Raw genomic sequence first — 13,884 nt, 5'->3', positions numbered from 1 at the left:
ACACCCACCACTTCCTCAGCAACTGCCACGTGTACCTTTTAACTTCCGACCACCTTAAACTTCTCTCCCTGAAAACCCTCCTCCCCCATTAATCCCTTCTTCCAACCCAAACTTTCACTCCCAATCTTTATTTCACTTTCACACACACACACACACACACAAAAAAAAAATCAAGAAAACAACATGTCAGGCGGAGTTGGTCCACCATGCGACATAGCTCTCCCCAAAGAGGAGCCCCACGAGCCGGACGCCTTCTCCAGCGCCGCCGTGAAGACCAAATCCCCATCCCGCCGGAGTTTCTTCACATTCCGGCAGCTCAACGCTCTCGCGGTGGCCGTGGTGCTCTCCGCCAGCGGCATGATCAGCCCGGAGAACTTCGTCTTCGTCGTCTTCTCCGTCTTCTACATCTACTTCATCTCAAGAGTCGCATTCCCGCCAACCTCCCCCCGCTCCGACGACCCCCCGCCACCCGTGGTTTTCGGCGACAAGAACAGGATCCTACCCGTTTACGTCTTCTTTGGGTCCGTAATTGGGTTGTTCCTCCCCATAGCGTACATATTCCAAGGAATATTCGAAGGGGATAAAGAGGGGATCAAGGCCGCCGTGCCGCACGTGTTCCTCCTGGCAAGCCAGGTGTTCCTGGAGGGGCTGACGCAATCGGGCCGGTTCTCTTTGCCGGTTCGGGTACTGGTGCCGGTTTTCTACAACTCGATGCGGGTTCTGACGATATTGGAGTGGCTGAGGAGTGAGATATCGAAGGTGGAAGTAGGGTTTGGGAGGAGTGCGAGGAGGTTGATGGTTGGGAGAGGCCTTGCTATTGCGAACATGGCGTTTTGGAGCTTTAATTTGTTTGGGTTTTTGTTGCCCTTTTATATGCCCAAGGCTTTCAAGATTTATTACTCCAATTCCAAACTTAAGGATTAATAATGCATATGTTTATTTTTTTGTTTTTTTTAGGTCTTTGTAATGTAAATTTGTTGTCTTGAGTCAGCCTTTGATCTTAGAGTAACTTTAATAAATTTTGTAGCTTTCTAGTGTTTTCTTTGGTGATTATATATTATTTACCGGTGTTTTGAAACTCGGATCTGATCGGCCGGTTGAAAATTATGACTAGTGATGTGATAGATTCCAAGTAGTGATCTTTCTCATGAGGAAACAATGCATCAAAGTTAGCTTCAACTATCCCCTATGGGGTTGGCGTGTGTTTGGATGCACTATAAGGTTAGAGTATGCGTCTACATTCAATTGGTTTTTATTGGTTTTATGATAATTGGTAACGCATGTCCTACAATTCGATCAAAGCCAATGTAGCGGGTTCGATTTTGAAATTGTAAAATGATAGAAATATGGAGAACAAGAAAAATTGACAAAAGTGATAAATAATTAGAAACGGAGGGAGTATATTATAATTTTTAATTTATCGAAGTTTTTACTGTTTTACAACACTTCTGCACATTCATCTAACCTATCTGCATTGCCTTAACTGGAGGCAAAATGATGATATTCTAGACATATTATGTTTTAATTGTAGTATTTGAACTGAATATGCTATACTAGTGAAGACTACACTGAGTGATTTTTTTATCGTTGATCTACACACATCAATGTGTGAGTGTGTATTTTTGTGTGTATACAAATGGTAAAGATCTACCCGGTATAGCATTGAATACATCTTGAATTGACATCTTATAACATTCACTCTATAAATATGCCTAAAAAAATGACTGTGTGTTATCCTGGCAGTCATTGAGATGCTACACCGGGTCATATACATAGGGTGATTTTCACCATTAATTTAGTTAAATAGTTATGCACTAAACACACATAGACATGAGTGTGTGTGTGTGTGTGTGTGTGTGTTTTTAATTATTTGAAGATCAACGGTTAATAATCACTCGATTTATTTCGATGCAACCACAAACAGAAAAATCCCTAGTCCTCCTTGGTTTAATTGGTATTCAATCATTAATATGGCGATAATTACTGCAATTGATGAATTACAGTTTGCAACAATAAAATCCAATCCAATCCAATTCGATTATAAATGTTATTAAATAAAACAGGTCACTCCAGAAAAATAGAATCATAATGTAATTAATTACCTCCCACTCAATGATTTACGACCCAAAAATAATATATCAATGATTTATGAATTAATGTTTATGACGTCACTCCCTAATAAATACAGTATGTAGTAAATTACTAAATTCAAAATAGAACCATCATCAGTTTTACAGCTAAGCTGGATTAGCACAAATTAATTACTAGTAAATATGAGAGGATTCTAATTAGTAATTAGTGAGAGAAGCGAATGATAAGCACGCGATGTGGACTCCACATATCGTATTGTATCATTTATTGTAAGATATTTGACTAACTATTAAAAACAATGTTCAATATATATCACATAATAATAATACGATAATCATGTAAAAATTAATATTTCAAAGTCAGACCATTCGTTCAAAATAATCTAAATTCAAGTTTCAACATTAAATTATTAATTAAGACAATAGTAATAAAAATGTCAGTTTAGTTACATTTGCTATTATAAATCGCTTTTATCTGAAGCATTTTTTTGTTGTGATTTTGCCTTAATTAAAAAAAAATACGGTTATTATAGAAAAAATGTCACCCCCAAATATGCTGAAAATTGCACAAATCGCCCTGAAAACAAATATCGTAATTATCGTATTGTATTGCGATATTTAGCGGTATTTGACTACAATCGATACATATGACGAGTTGTATCATTTCAATAGGAATCATATCGTATCGCGATACCGACTACATTCAACATTAACATTTATGACGTCACTACATAGTATATACCGTATGTAAATTCAAAATAGAACCATCATCAGTTTTACAGCTAAGCTTGGATTAGCACAAATTAATTACTAGTAAATGAGGGAGGATTCTAATTAGTAATTAGAGAGAGAGAGAGAGAGAGAGAGAGAGAGAGAGAGAGAGAGAGAGAGAGAGAGCGAGAGAGATTCTAGAGAGAGAGAGAGAGAGAGAGAGAAGCAAGTGATAAGCACGCGCTGTGGACACCACACAAATAATAAATAATTAAATAATAATATATATATCCATTCCCATGCAAATTGCGACACACTCTTCGATTTAGTCATAGAATGGCCGCACCTTAATTGGCTATAAAGAACACATCACAACTTTTTTCACGCGTTCGTCGTGTTCGTGTATCACCATCACCATTTTCATGTTGATTTCTGCTTGTAATTTCAGAAACATATCCTCTTTGGATTTGAACAGTACTGAATTAATCCCGACGAAGAAAAAGAAGATTGAGAATATTCCGGAGAAGATGTGGCTGTTTAGAAGAAATGGGCCGTCGGGATTCTCTTCCGCCTCCACCGCCGACGAAGTTACCGCCGGAATCGACGCCTCTGGCCTCACCGCCATTGTTACAGGTCCAGGATGATTCATATATCTGCATTTCTTTTCTTATTATTTATTATATAATTCATTTATGTTATATTTATATTTATCTGGAAAAATGTTTTGCCTTTTTTTATGTGGCTGTAAAATTGTCTGGATGGAAAATGGAGGCTAATTTGTGTGTGTTGTAATTTAGGCACGTTTTGTAAATAATAATAAATTAAAAAAAAAAATAAAAAAATCACACACACAAACACACACACACTCATTGAGTTCTTTTACCTGTTTGTAAATCTTGTCACTAAAAAAATAATAGTCTTTTTAAGTAGATTTCACTAATAAGCTTTTAAGTAGCAAGACCTCGTGGATATCAAACGAGGGTTAGGCAAAAAATGTTGTCACTGTGTTTGTCACTAATATGGTATCAGTAATTCTATATAGTGACAATAAAAAATGGTTGTCACTATTTCTATGTAGCTATAATAGAAAGGATTAAGTGACAACAAAATGAACTATTAGTGACGACATTCAAAATATTAGGACATTTTTCAAGATGCTTTAGTTGGTAAACTAGTCTTGATCCGGTTAATCTTGTATGTACATTTGATTTTTTCGTTGGTTTATTAGTTCTCGTTTACCCATTTCGCAAATATAATGATTTTTTATTTTTTTATTAATTAACAATTATAGGGGCGTCGAGTGGTATCGGTACAGAAACGGCACGTGTTCTTGCAAAGCGTGGTGTGCATGTTGTAATGGGTATAAGAAATATGGATGCAGGCAAACAAGTTAAAGAAGCAATAGTTAAAGAGATCCCTTCTGCTAAAGTTGATGCAATGGAGTTAGATCTCACTTCCTTGGCTTCCGTTAGAAAATTCGCGTCCGATTTTTCCTCCTCGGGTCGCCCCTTGAACATCTTGATGTAAGTATATAATTTAGTTTCGTTTTATTTTAACGACTTTGTTCTAATATTCGAATTTCGTCAGTAACAATGCAGGAGTAATGACACCCCCTTTCCAGTTGTCCAAAGACAACATCGAGACGCAGTTCGCCACAAACCACTTGGGTAATTATCTATTTTTTCCATGTATTGATTACGTATCGGGATGAATTAAACAACATAATTTAAAAATAAAGTATAGTTCAATTAGGAATCTAGTCGAAACTCATTTTTTTTAGTGTTCGCTCTATAATCCAATTGCCACAATTGTTGTTGTTGTTGTGGTTGTTATATATTTTTATTCGATTTTTAATTGGTTGTATGTATCTTGTTTTGCAGGTCATTTTCTTTTGGCAAATTTGTTATTGGACACGATGAAAAAGACAGCTCGCGAGACGAAAAAAGAAGGAAGGATCGTGAATGTTTCCTCGGAGGCTCACCGATTTCCATATAAAGAAGGAATTCGTTTCGACAAACTCAATGATGAAGAAGGGTATAAATATATATAACATATACTTATATATGATACTTTTCGACGTGAATTTGGAAACCTGCATTTTCTCGAGATATTTATTTTTTTGTTTGTATGCTAATATGTGATGTTACTTGTCTACATGCAGATACAGCAGATGGGGTGCGTACGGCCAATCAAAACTTGCAAACGTATTGCACGCTAATGAACTGACGAGACGCTTAAAGGTAACTATAGTTAATTCTACACTCTCCTAATTTCATTAGTTCTTGAATATACACATTAGATGTAACTTGTAAGCATTATATATTTATGCAGAGTGATTATTACCCAATGCAGATCACTTATATATTTAATTTCTTACGATTCTTGAACAGGAAGAAGGTGCGGATATAACGGCAAATTCACTTCATCCTGGAATTATCACGACAAATCTTTTCCGTCACCTTGGTGTTTTTGAAGGTAACCTTGGTGTTTTTGAAGGTAAAAAGTACTATATGCGGATTTGTTTGATATGTCGAACCGAAATCCCGAGGTAGGGGTAAAGTTGGAATTTAGATGTTATAAGGGCTATCCTCATTCATTCAAATAGACCTTCCTAATGGTTTTGATGATCTGAATGATGATAAATTTTCTACTTGTATTAAAGTATTAAAGTAGTTTATTTAACACTAAATAATTTAGTTGACTCCCAAAGAAGTGCTTAGCATTTTCTCTTATATATATATATATATATAAGTCTTGCTAGAACTTCCCCTGTGCTTGTTAAAGTCAAAAAAATCCGGAGAAACCAGAAAAAAATATATGAAATTTTCTCGAAAAAAGCAGCTGATTTATATTGTTGTAGCATAATTTTTCATTTTTTTTTGTTGCAAGGGATATCTGATTTAATGCTTGCTTATGATGTGCAGGTTTTGTTAGTACACTCGGTCGAATGGTGCTTAAGAACGTACAACAGGTGAGTTCAACTGAACGAGAGTGTGTTTTTTGAAAGATGAGGAGATTATGTTCGACGCCGTTTTGCTATTCAAAATCGATTCTTTTTTTTTTTAACGTGAAAATTAATCGAAAAATCTTGAGGATGTTTAAAAGATTTAATTTTCTGATAAATTTTGCAGGGGGCATCAACCACCTGTTATGTGGCATTGCGCCCGGAGTTGAAGGGCGTTAGCGGTAAATACTTTTCGGACAACAACTTGGCGGATGCGAGTGAAAAAGCTGCCGACAAAGATTTGGCTCGGAAATTATGGGAATTTAGCCTGGACTTGACTAAGAAGTAAATCTTTCTGCTATATCAATTTCGAAAAAAAACTAGACTTTCAGAAATAGTTTTTCTTAAATTTTTTGAACTTTATCATTCTTCGAATTTATGATATGGGAGGAATTTCAACGAGAGGATTTGAGTGAAATGCTTTAAATCGATAATGGGAGACTCGTTTAATTTAATTGGACTTGTTTCTTTTGACAGTTAAGCTTTTGAATCTCGGATTTTAAGTCTCTCTCGTTTGATCTCGTCAAATGCAAATCCATCAATTTGAATACGCTCTTACGGTGCATTCGGATCAAAGGATTTCAAATGAGTTAAAACGGGAAATGTTTAAAACGAGAGTTAGAATCCACCACAATTTCTCAGAACAATAACTGAAAATGAGAGCTTGAAACAAAGATCCTTATCAATAAACCCAACCAACACGAGCTCAATGAATTTTGTTATTATCGATTTAATATATGACCGTCAAATATAAAGCCAGCTCAGCGTTTTTTTTTTCATATGCAGCACAGCACAGTTCTGAAAAAACTCGAAATCTTGAAAAAGAAGAGAGATAGATACAGAGGTTTATGATTTGTGAACTTCGAAAGTAAAAATCTCGATTAATTTCGTCGGTTTCCTGTACAGCATTTGCATATCGTATATAGCATAAATAGAGTAGTAACAACACATTATATATCCAGGGTTACCTTTTTTTTTCTTCCTTCTCTGCAAATAGGCCAAAATACATTTTTTTTTCTCAGACCAAAAGATTTCGTGATGGCTATACAATTAGCTACAATCCGCAGACCAATTAACCTCATCTTATTTAAAGATGTTGTCATCTTTCCCGACCAATCGTTCACTTTTCGTACGAGGTGTAATAGGCCGTTCGGGTGAGAGTATTGTCAAAATATTCAAACTCCTGCTCGATTTAGGCATCACCAACTAATAAAACGACGGGTGATGTTAGCACGGTGTGGAATGAAAAAAATCCTCCGCGACGAAGAACACAGTTTATACCCCGGTCATGCGGCGGTAGGCCAATGCAGACGAAGGGGATAAATCAAGAGACTGGTTCAACTTAACGGGGTCCATCATAAGCTGCTGAGACACACGATCGGCCAAAACCGACTGCCCATCGTAAAGCTCCCCTGTACCAGCAGCAGCGGCTCTCACAAACTGCTTTCCGAGAGCATCATTATCGTAGGATGTCAGTTCTCGAAAAGCGTGGGATCGGAGGATGTCGGGGTCCCAGTAAGAGGGGCTCGGTGGGCGCACCTGTAGGCTAACAAAACCCTCTTGTGATGATAGAGTGGGCTGATTGTGAAATGGAATCGTGCCTATGCCGCCAGAGAGAGGTGTGGATGAGCCGGAGGTTGTGCGGGGGCTTGATATAGGTGAAGGTGACATTCTGCCGCTTAGGTGTTGAGGAGATCTTGGATGTAGGAGAGGACTTCCGATTGGAGAGACCGGACACGATATGTTTCTTGAGATATACATCTCACTGGAATGTGGAGAAACCGGAGAGCAAAGGTTAGTGAATATCGTAAATATTTTAAAATGATACTAACACGTTCATTTTCAATCAATTACTTCAATTTTGGCATCTTTTTTTCATGGGGAAACGGGAATACGAGGGGGAGAGAGAGAGAGAGAGAGAGAGAGAGAGAGAGACCTGGAATGAAAATTAGATTTTGATATTCTAGATGAGTGGATAGCGAGTCTCTCTGCATCCGGTTGCTGAAGAATTCTGGTACCGATGCCCTACAAGCAACGAATAAACCTGATTATTAGTAAATGATACATGGGGAGTAGTAGCCTAAGAATATCTCAAATGGAAAGAAGAAAAATTACCACAGATTTCACAGCATTTGTCACTGCAGGATGATCGGAGGATGTAGAACTGAGCATCTGTTTCTCCAAAGGTGCAGCACTTTTCACAAAAGGGTGTTCCAAAAGTTGAGCAGCTGTGGGACGATGTAGAGGATTCCGCTGCAAACATAGCCTAACAAATTCTTTTCCTTCATCTGAGAGGTGCTCCGGAATTGTTGGAAGTTCTTTACTGTTTCCAATCTTGAACATAGCGGCAACCTTTAAGCCCAGACAAAAAAGCATCAGATACCCATAAAATACACTAGACTGCGAAACATTTAACAAATACACTCAAATTTATATTCAGAGAAGCCAAAATACGAACCCCTTCATACTGGCTCCAAGGTGGTTTTGATGTAGCCATTTCTAAGACGGTGCATCCAAGACTCCATACATCAACAGCTAGACTACATCCATTTGAATTCCTTATAACCTAATTATAGTACAGAAGATATATAGTTATGCAGGTTGGGGGAAAGCTTTTTTAGAAGAACCGGTTTTCCGGGATAAACAAAAAACAACTAACCTCAGGTGCCATCCAGTATGGACTACCCTTAAACGATAACGGACAAGACTGACCTGCAATCTGTGATACCATAAAATATTAAAATAATTAACCCAAAATAAGATATTAAACCCAGGATATATCGCTAGATTAACTCTGACCAGTCATCTTATAAATTGTATTCCCTCCCTTTTTCATATCTTCAATATTCTTAACAATTTGAATACTTTCGATCAGAGAAGTTCACACTTACATGCTTTGCCATCCCAAAGTCTGCCAACTTAACACGGCCATTTGGGTCCACGAGTATATTGGCCCCTTTAATATCCCTGCCATATATGTAAAGCATTGAGTGCAAGATGATAAATGTGCACTAACTATTAATTAATTTACACCGAGATTGTCACGGAAATTGACCAGAGTAAGGCAGCACATTACCTGTGGACAGTATTTTTAGCATGTAAAAATGCAAGCCCGGACAGAATTTGTTGAGTGTAACTGCGGATAGCTGATTCTCCTAGCTTTCCATATTCTTGTAAAATCTTATGGATTGAACCACCCGATACATATTCCAAATAAATATATAATTTATCACCCACCTGATGAAGGAACATAAATTTCGAATCAATTGGAGGTAAAGAAAAATGACAATGTACAACTTAGGATGAATAACATTGTCACGTGATGGTTTTTCCTAAGAAATATCACTAGGCAATAGTGTTTCCACAAATTTATTACTGGTCAAAGATATACTACGGGAACTGTTTCTAGTAAATCAACTCTGAGATTTATGAGCCACATGAAGAGTGGCATTTGGTGAACCTATGTTCGGAAAAGGGCATTAGAAAGTGTACACTCACTGCCACCTAGATACAGGAATAACAAGAAATTGATTCAGTAGGGGCTAACCGATTCAGATCCATAGTACTGCACAATATTAGGATGCCTCAAGCGACTCAACAGCACGATTTCCTGTAAGCAACAGAAATGATTGTATAAGATTTATTTCAAAGTATGCCTTCATAAATCTAATGGCTAAAAGACTCACTTGTCCCAACTGCTTTGCACTTTCCTTTGACTTTGCATCATCAGCAAATAACGTAACCTCCTTCATGGCACACATTTCACCGGTTTCACTAAAACCAACAGAACACCATCCATTAATAAGGAAACTTCAAAAATGAACAAATCAATTATTTGGGGTTATGCAAGATGCGTAGCACAAATGGATCGACAAATAGAAGTGGCACAGACTTATCATCTTCAGGAAATAAGAGCTTACTTAAGAAAATGACAATAAAAACGAAATGACACACATGCCACTCATATTAACATAGGAAATAAAGAGTTGCCAATCAGGTCTGGTACCTATTAAAGCCAACATAGACATGTCCAAATGTGCCTCGGCCGAGCAACTTCCCTTTTTTCCAACGTGAGCCAGGGCTTGAAAGATTCTCCGCTCTTCCAGGGCTACGTGGCACTGAAGGTGATGTCACAGCCGAATTTTGATGAGAGAAGGGCGAGGAATTGGAAATTGTTAAGGGAGGAAGAGGCAGACGATGACTTTGTTGTTTTGCATCATCAGGCCAGTTACTCTGTGATTCAGAATGCCCCCCTGCAGCTCTAGGATGAAGTGGTGTTACTGCACCACTATGAATTCTGGAACTCGGGCCAGGACTCGTCATTCTAGGACTAGGATTTGGCGAATATTCTGGGCTTCCTCTACTGGGTTGCCAAAATAACTGCCCAGACATATCTCCTCCCATTGAATTATGCCCAGAAGTCTGACCTGAGCCTGGACTGGAGCATTGACCAGATCCAAGAAACGGAAAATCCGGATAAATCTTTCCAGCAGTAAAAGCAGTAGTAGAAACTTGCTCATAACCGGAGGCTCTCATTGGACTTCTGGAAGGACTAGACATAGAGCTATCTGGAGCACTACAAAAGGCACCATAATGTGGAACTTGTAAACTCGCCATTTGACCATTCAAAAGTCGTCTTCTAGGTGGTGAAGGGGAGATATTTTTACTGGAGGAGAGGTTCACTTGAACAGGCGACTCCCTTGAGATTAATGGTACAACAGGGGCCTGCTCTCTAAAAGAAATGCTTCAGAAGAGAAAACATGGGGTGTCATGTTAGTAACGCAGGTATCAAACCCTAAGCATAAATAAACCTAAATCAGAAGATTAAACTCATAAAACTGACAGCTGTGGTTATTCATATGTTTTTAGAACTCTACTCACTTTGAGGGGCTGCCGGCAGCTGTCCTACAGCCAATATCATAGTCATTTGCCAATGGGCTACGCTGACGTGAATCAGCTGGATCATCGCTCTCAATGGAACATTCACTAGAAATTGAAGCAACAGCCAAGTCTACGTCCAAGTCAGCAGGATCCAGTCTTTGACGGATGCATGCAGGCCTTGGAAGAGGCAGAAACAACGATGGTTTGGAGACCCTTTGCACTTTCGGTTTTGCCAATTCACTTATTCCAGAATCTGTACGACTGACATTATTAGCAGGTCGCAAGACTGGCACTGGAAGTGGTTGTGCTTGGGACCTTTCTGCAAAACTTTGACAACGCCCGACATGTTTGGAAGGTGATGGAGACCTTGATTGAACTCGTGACAAAGACCCTCTCTCCGAAACTGTGTCACTTGGACGTCTCTTAGACCCTCCTGATCTACTGACAGATTTACTTTCAGGACTCTTAATCTTCTTATGAAATGTGCCGAATAAACTTTCTTTGGTTGTCTTCTTTTTTGCTTCTTTCGATGATGACTTTCCCCACCATGAAGGCATATTTTTCTGAAACAGAAGATTTTGGAAAAAAAATGTGCTCTCAATAATAGATATGCTTGTCAAAACAAATGAAACTGTCATGTATAAACTTTCTTCAAGAAATCCTAAATGAAAACTTTTACATGCCAATATGCAGTGACCAGAGTACCGATGTTAAATCATTCCGTTTTTTTCATTCTATAAAACAAGGGCTCTAACCTTCATTATCATAAAAAAATTCACCCAACGAATACACCAGTGAATCCATTGAAAATCTATTCAACATCACAGTCTCTTTCACCATAAAAAAATGAAAATAACATGAAAAAACGTAATCTGCATCTCTTCATTATATGTAAAACAATCATAACGAACTGCACCAATCTTGACAAAATTTTGCCAAAAGTACAAGCTTTTGGAATTAGAAATTTAGAGACCAACATGAAAAAATCCATTTGACACGACTTCGTGAGATTCTTTCTTCTTCTGCTGCTGCTTGTTCCTTGGTTAAAATAAGTGGTAAGAAAAATCAGTGCACTTAGACCAGTGAAATTCATTATCCTTGGATCGTGTAAAACTTCATCTTCAAATCAACGGAGCTAGCAAAAGTATTAACTCACTCAAACACAAAAAAGAAAAAGAGGAATCTTTTAACCCTATTCATAAACACAACCACAAAAATTCCTCAATTTTTTTTCCAAATAAAACTTTAACAATTCAATCAACTGATACCACTGATCTCCAAATAAACACGCACAACAATGAAATGCAATCTCTACTCTCTCCCGTACAAAATCACAGCTCCTCACTACAGATCTAACCATAGCTCACAAAATTTCTCCCAAAAAAAACAACTACATAATCAAAAAAAACTAATCACAGTAAACTAAACAAAAAAAAAAAAAAAAAACTTACTCAAAAAAACCTCGCCTCAACTTCTCAGCTTCTCACATCCCACGAGCAAAGCAACAGCTCACTTATTCCGCAGAATCAATCGAATATTTGGGCGTTCGGTCTCCAACAAATCCCTAACGCCCAAAATGCTTAGAAACTACGCTGCAATGATTCAAAGGTGCGTGCCCCGTGTGTGTAATTCGGATTGCCAAAAGAGATCGCTTAGAGAGAGAAAGGGGAAGATGAAGAGAGAGAAAGTGAAAATGGAGCGAGTGCGCAGAAATGGAGTTGTCTCAGTGAAGAATTTAATAATAACAGGCAATTATTGCAATTATTATTTGTCGTTAAAGAAAAAAGGACACTGATTTAATGTAATTTTGGTGGAATAATTATAAATGGGATTCAATACTTTCTACTTTATTTTTAATATTTTAATATTTTAATATTTTTCTTTTTCTTTTATACTTTTTTTTTAATATTTAATTCGTCAAAAATTGAGTTTTACAATATTTATTTCGATTTAACGTGGTACTTGAAAGTGACGGCGAGGCTTATATAAGTGAATAATTTTCGGCTCTTTCAATGAAAAAAAGAAAAACAAAAAATATTTTTATTTAATTTAGTTTGATATTGAATTAAATGTTTGCATGTTTTATTACTTTATTGGTAATATATATAACTTTATTGGTATATATAGTAAATTAGATGACGAATTGTTGTCAATAAATCAGGACTAGGCGAGGTAACATATTTAGTTATTAGATTTGAAAGCAACATCCACATAGATCCGTTAAATGAGTGATAATTAATTATAGCAACTTTTATTTTTATGAATTAAAATTTTTTGTACCATAAGATTTATTACATACAAAAAAAGTATTAATTAATTTACAAATTAATTATTTATTCTGTACATAATATGTTTTACGATTCAAAAGATGTTTAATCAACTATTTTTTTTTTTAATTATTAATCTACTCAATTGAGTGTGGATTTATAAATAATTATATATATATAATCGATAAAATATACATTCTATTTATCGGTTTAATAAATTTAATCTGCAATAATGCAAGTACATGCTATTAAAATGAGTCGAACCTAACCGAACCCCCATTATATTTGAGTCGAGCCTAATTTTTGGTGAGTCGGGTCGAGTTTAAGCCATTTTATTAACTCAATTTATTTATGAACCGAGTTCGAGCCTACTATGGTTCAACCCGAATAAGGTCCGATCGATTAAGTTAATATAAATTTTATAATATATTTATTACTTCAATGATATGGCTTAATATACAAGTTATAACTGTATAAGATTATTTTATTTTGCAAAAAGTGAAAAATAGAAGAAATTAAGAGGTGTTGGTGACATTAGGTAAAATAGGAATTAAATGCAAGATGCTCCTCACCCAAACACAGTTGCTGAAATTTATTGAGAATATAAAATGTATCCAATAATAAGAGATATTAATCTTGTAATACAAAATGCACAGACTTCACACTAAATTTCGGACTGTGAGAACATTTCCCCTCGGAGCAATCTTCGACGAGACTCAGTAATAAGTCAAGACACAACTGATCATCTGCCTCTAGTGAAAGTCACAGGAATATATGGGTTTTAATGATTAATGATGTACAATTATACTATACAAAAAATAGTAGTTTGAATTAATAAATAAATAAATAAATAAATAAGAGTGATCAAATAATACTTGGGCTTATTAGAAAAAAATAGCTGCTTCTCGCCAGTGATAGTTAGAAGCCCAAT

At 36.6% G+C, this 13,884-nt stretch overlaps 3 protein-coding genes across 4 annotated transcripts; 2 read left to right on the top strand and 1 right to left on the bottom strand.

The window, feature by feature from the left end:
- Nucleotides 1-32: 32 nt before the first annotated feature.
- On the top strand, nt 33-1,104 carry LOC105977483 (uncharacterized). The gene has a single exon (XM_013002786.2). It carries the CDS (start codon nt 184-186, stop codon nt 922-924), a length of 741 nt encoding a protein of 246 aa, XP_012858240.2. The 5' UTR covers nt 33-183; the 3' UTR covers nt 925-1,104.
- Nucleotides 1,105-3,070: 1,966 nt separating this feature from the next.
- On the top strand, nt 3,071-6,260 carry LOC105977570 (short-chain dehydrogenase TIC 32, chloroplastic). 2 transcript variants are annotated; one of them, XM_013002890.2, is made up of 8 exons: nt 3,071-3,434; nt 4,093-4,324; nt 4,389-4,468; nt 4,682-4,835; nt 4,963-5,041; nt 5,192-5,276; nt 5,726-5,772; nt 5,933-6,260. In XM_013002890.2, the coding sequence occupies exons 1-8, from the start codon at nt 3,224-3,226 to the stop codon at nt 6,092-6,094; spliced, it is 1,050 nt and encodes a 349-aa protein (XP_012858344.1). In that variant the 5' UTR covers nt 3,071-3,223; the 3' UTR covers nt 6,095-6,260. The 2 variants fall into 2 exon arrangements, with proteins under 2 accessions (XP_012858344.1, XP_012858343.1); XM_013002889.2 differs by having other exon boundaries at nt 3,099-3,434; nt 5,192-5,297.
- A 390-nt stretch (nt 6,261-6,650) lies between these two features.
- Nucleotides 6,651-12,633, bottom strand: LOC105977569 (mitogen-activated protein kinase kinase kinase YODA). Its single transcript, XM_013002887.2, has 12 exons — nt 12,138-12,633; nt 10,687-11,249; nt 9,812-10,549; nt 9,492-9,579; nt 9,353-9,415; nt 8,882-9,042; nt 8,697-8,772; nt 8,465-8,524; nt 8,264-8,371; nt 7,921-8,157; nt 7,742-7,830; nt 6,651-7,570 (listed from the first exon to the last, which is right to left on the bottom strand). The coding sequence occupies exons 2-12, from the start codon at nt 11,241-11,243 to the stop codon at nt 7,081-7,083; spliced, it is 2,667 nt and encodes an 888-aa protein (XP_012858341.2). The 5' UTR covers nt 11,244-11,249; nt 12,138-12,633; the 3' UTR covers nt 6,651-7,080.
- Between the last annotated feature and the right edge of the window lie 1,251 nt (nt 12,634-13,884).

The sequence above is a fragment of the Erythranthe guttata genome, chromosome 6 (genome assembly GCF_056151865.1).
Source record: "Erythranthe guttata isolate IM_541 chromosome 6, IM_541, whole genome shotgun sequence".
NCBI classification, from domain to species: Eukaryota; Viridiplantae; Streptophyta; class Magnoliopsida; order Lamiales; family Phrymaceae; genus Erythranthe; species Erythranthe guttata.
Note: the sequence above shows the minus strand (reverse complement) of the source record. Positions and strands in the feature narration are given on the sequence as shown.

Bases quoted from the DNA above. Each gene is read 5' to 3' on its own strand.
- LOC105977483 (XM_013002786.2), top strand. From the start codon at position 184: ATGTCAGGCGGAGTTGGTCCACCATGCGACATAGCTCTCCCCAAAGAG.
- LOC105977570 (XM_013002889.2), top strand. From the start codon at position 3,224: ATGTTGATTTCTGCTTGTAATTTCAGAAACATATCCTCTTTGGATTTG. The intron at 4,325-4,388 runs GTAAGTATATAA...GAATTTCGTCAG, and splicing joins CGCCCCTTGAACATCTTGAT to TAACAATGCAGGAGTAATGA. The intron at 4,469-4,681 runs GTAATTATCTAT...CTTGTTTTGCAG, and splicing joins GTTCGCCACAAACCACTTGG to GTCATTTTCTTTTGGCAAAT.
- LOC105977569 (XM_013002887.2), bottom strand. From the start codon at position 11,243: ATGCCTTCATGGTGGGGAAAGTCATCATCGAAAGAAGCAAAAAAGAAG. The intron at 9,416-9,491 runs GTGAGTCTTTTA...TGTTGCTTACAG, and splicing joins GTGCAAAGCAGTTGGGACAA to GAAATCGTGCTGTTGAGTCG. The intron at 7,571-7,741 runs GTCTCTCTCTCT...TCCACATTCCAG, and splicing joins AAATCTAATTTTCATTCCAG to TGAGATGTATATCTCAAGAA.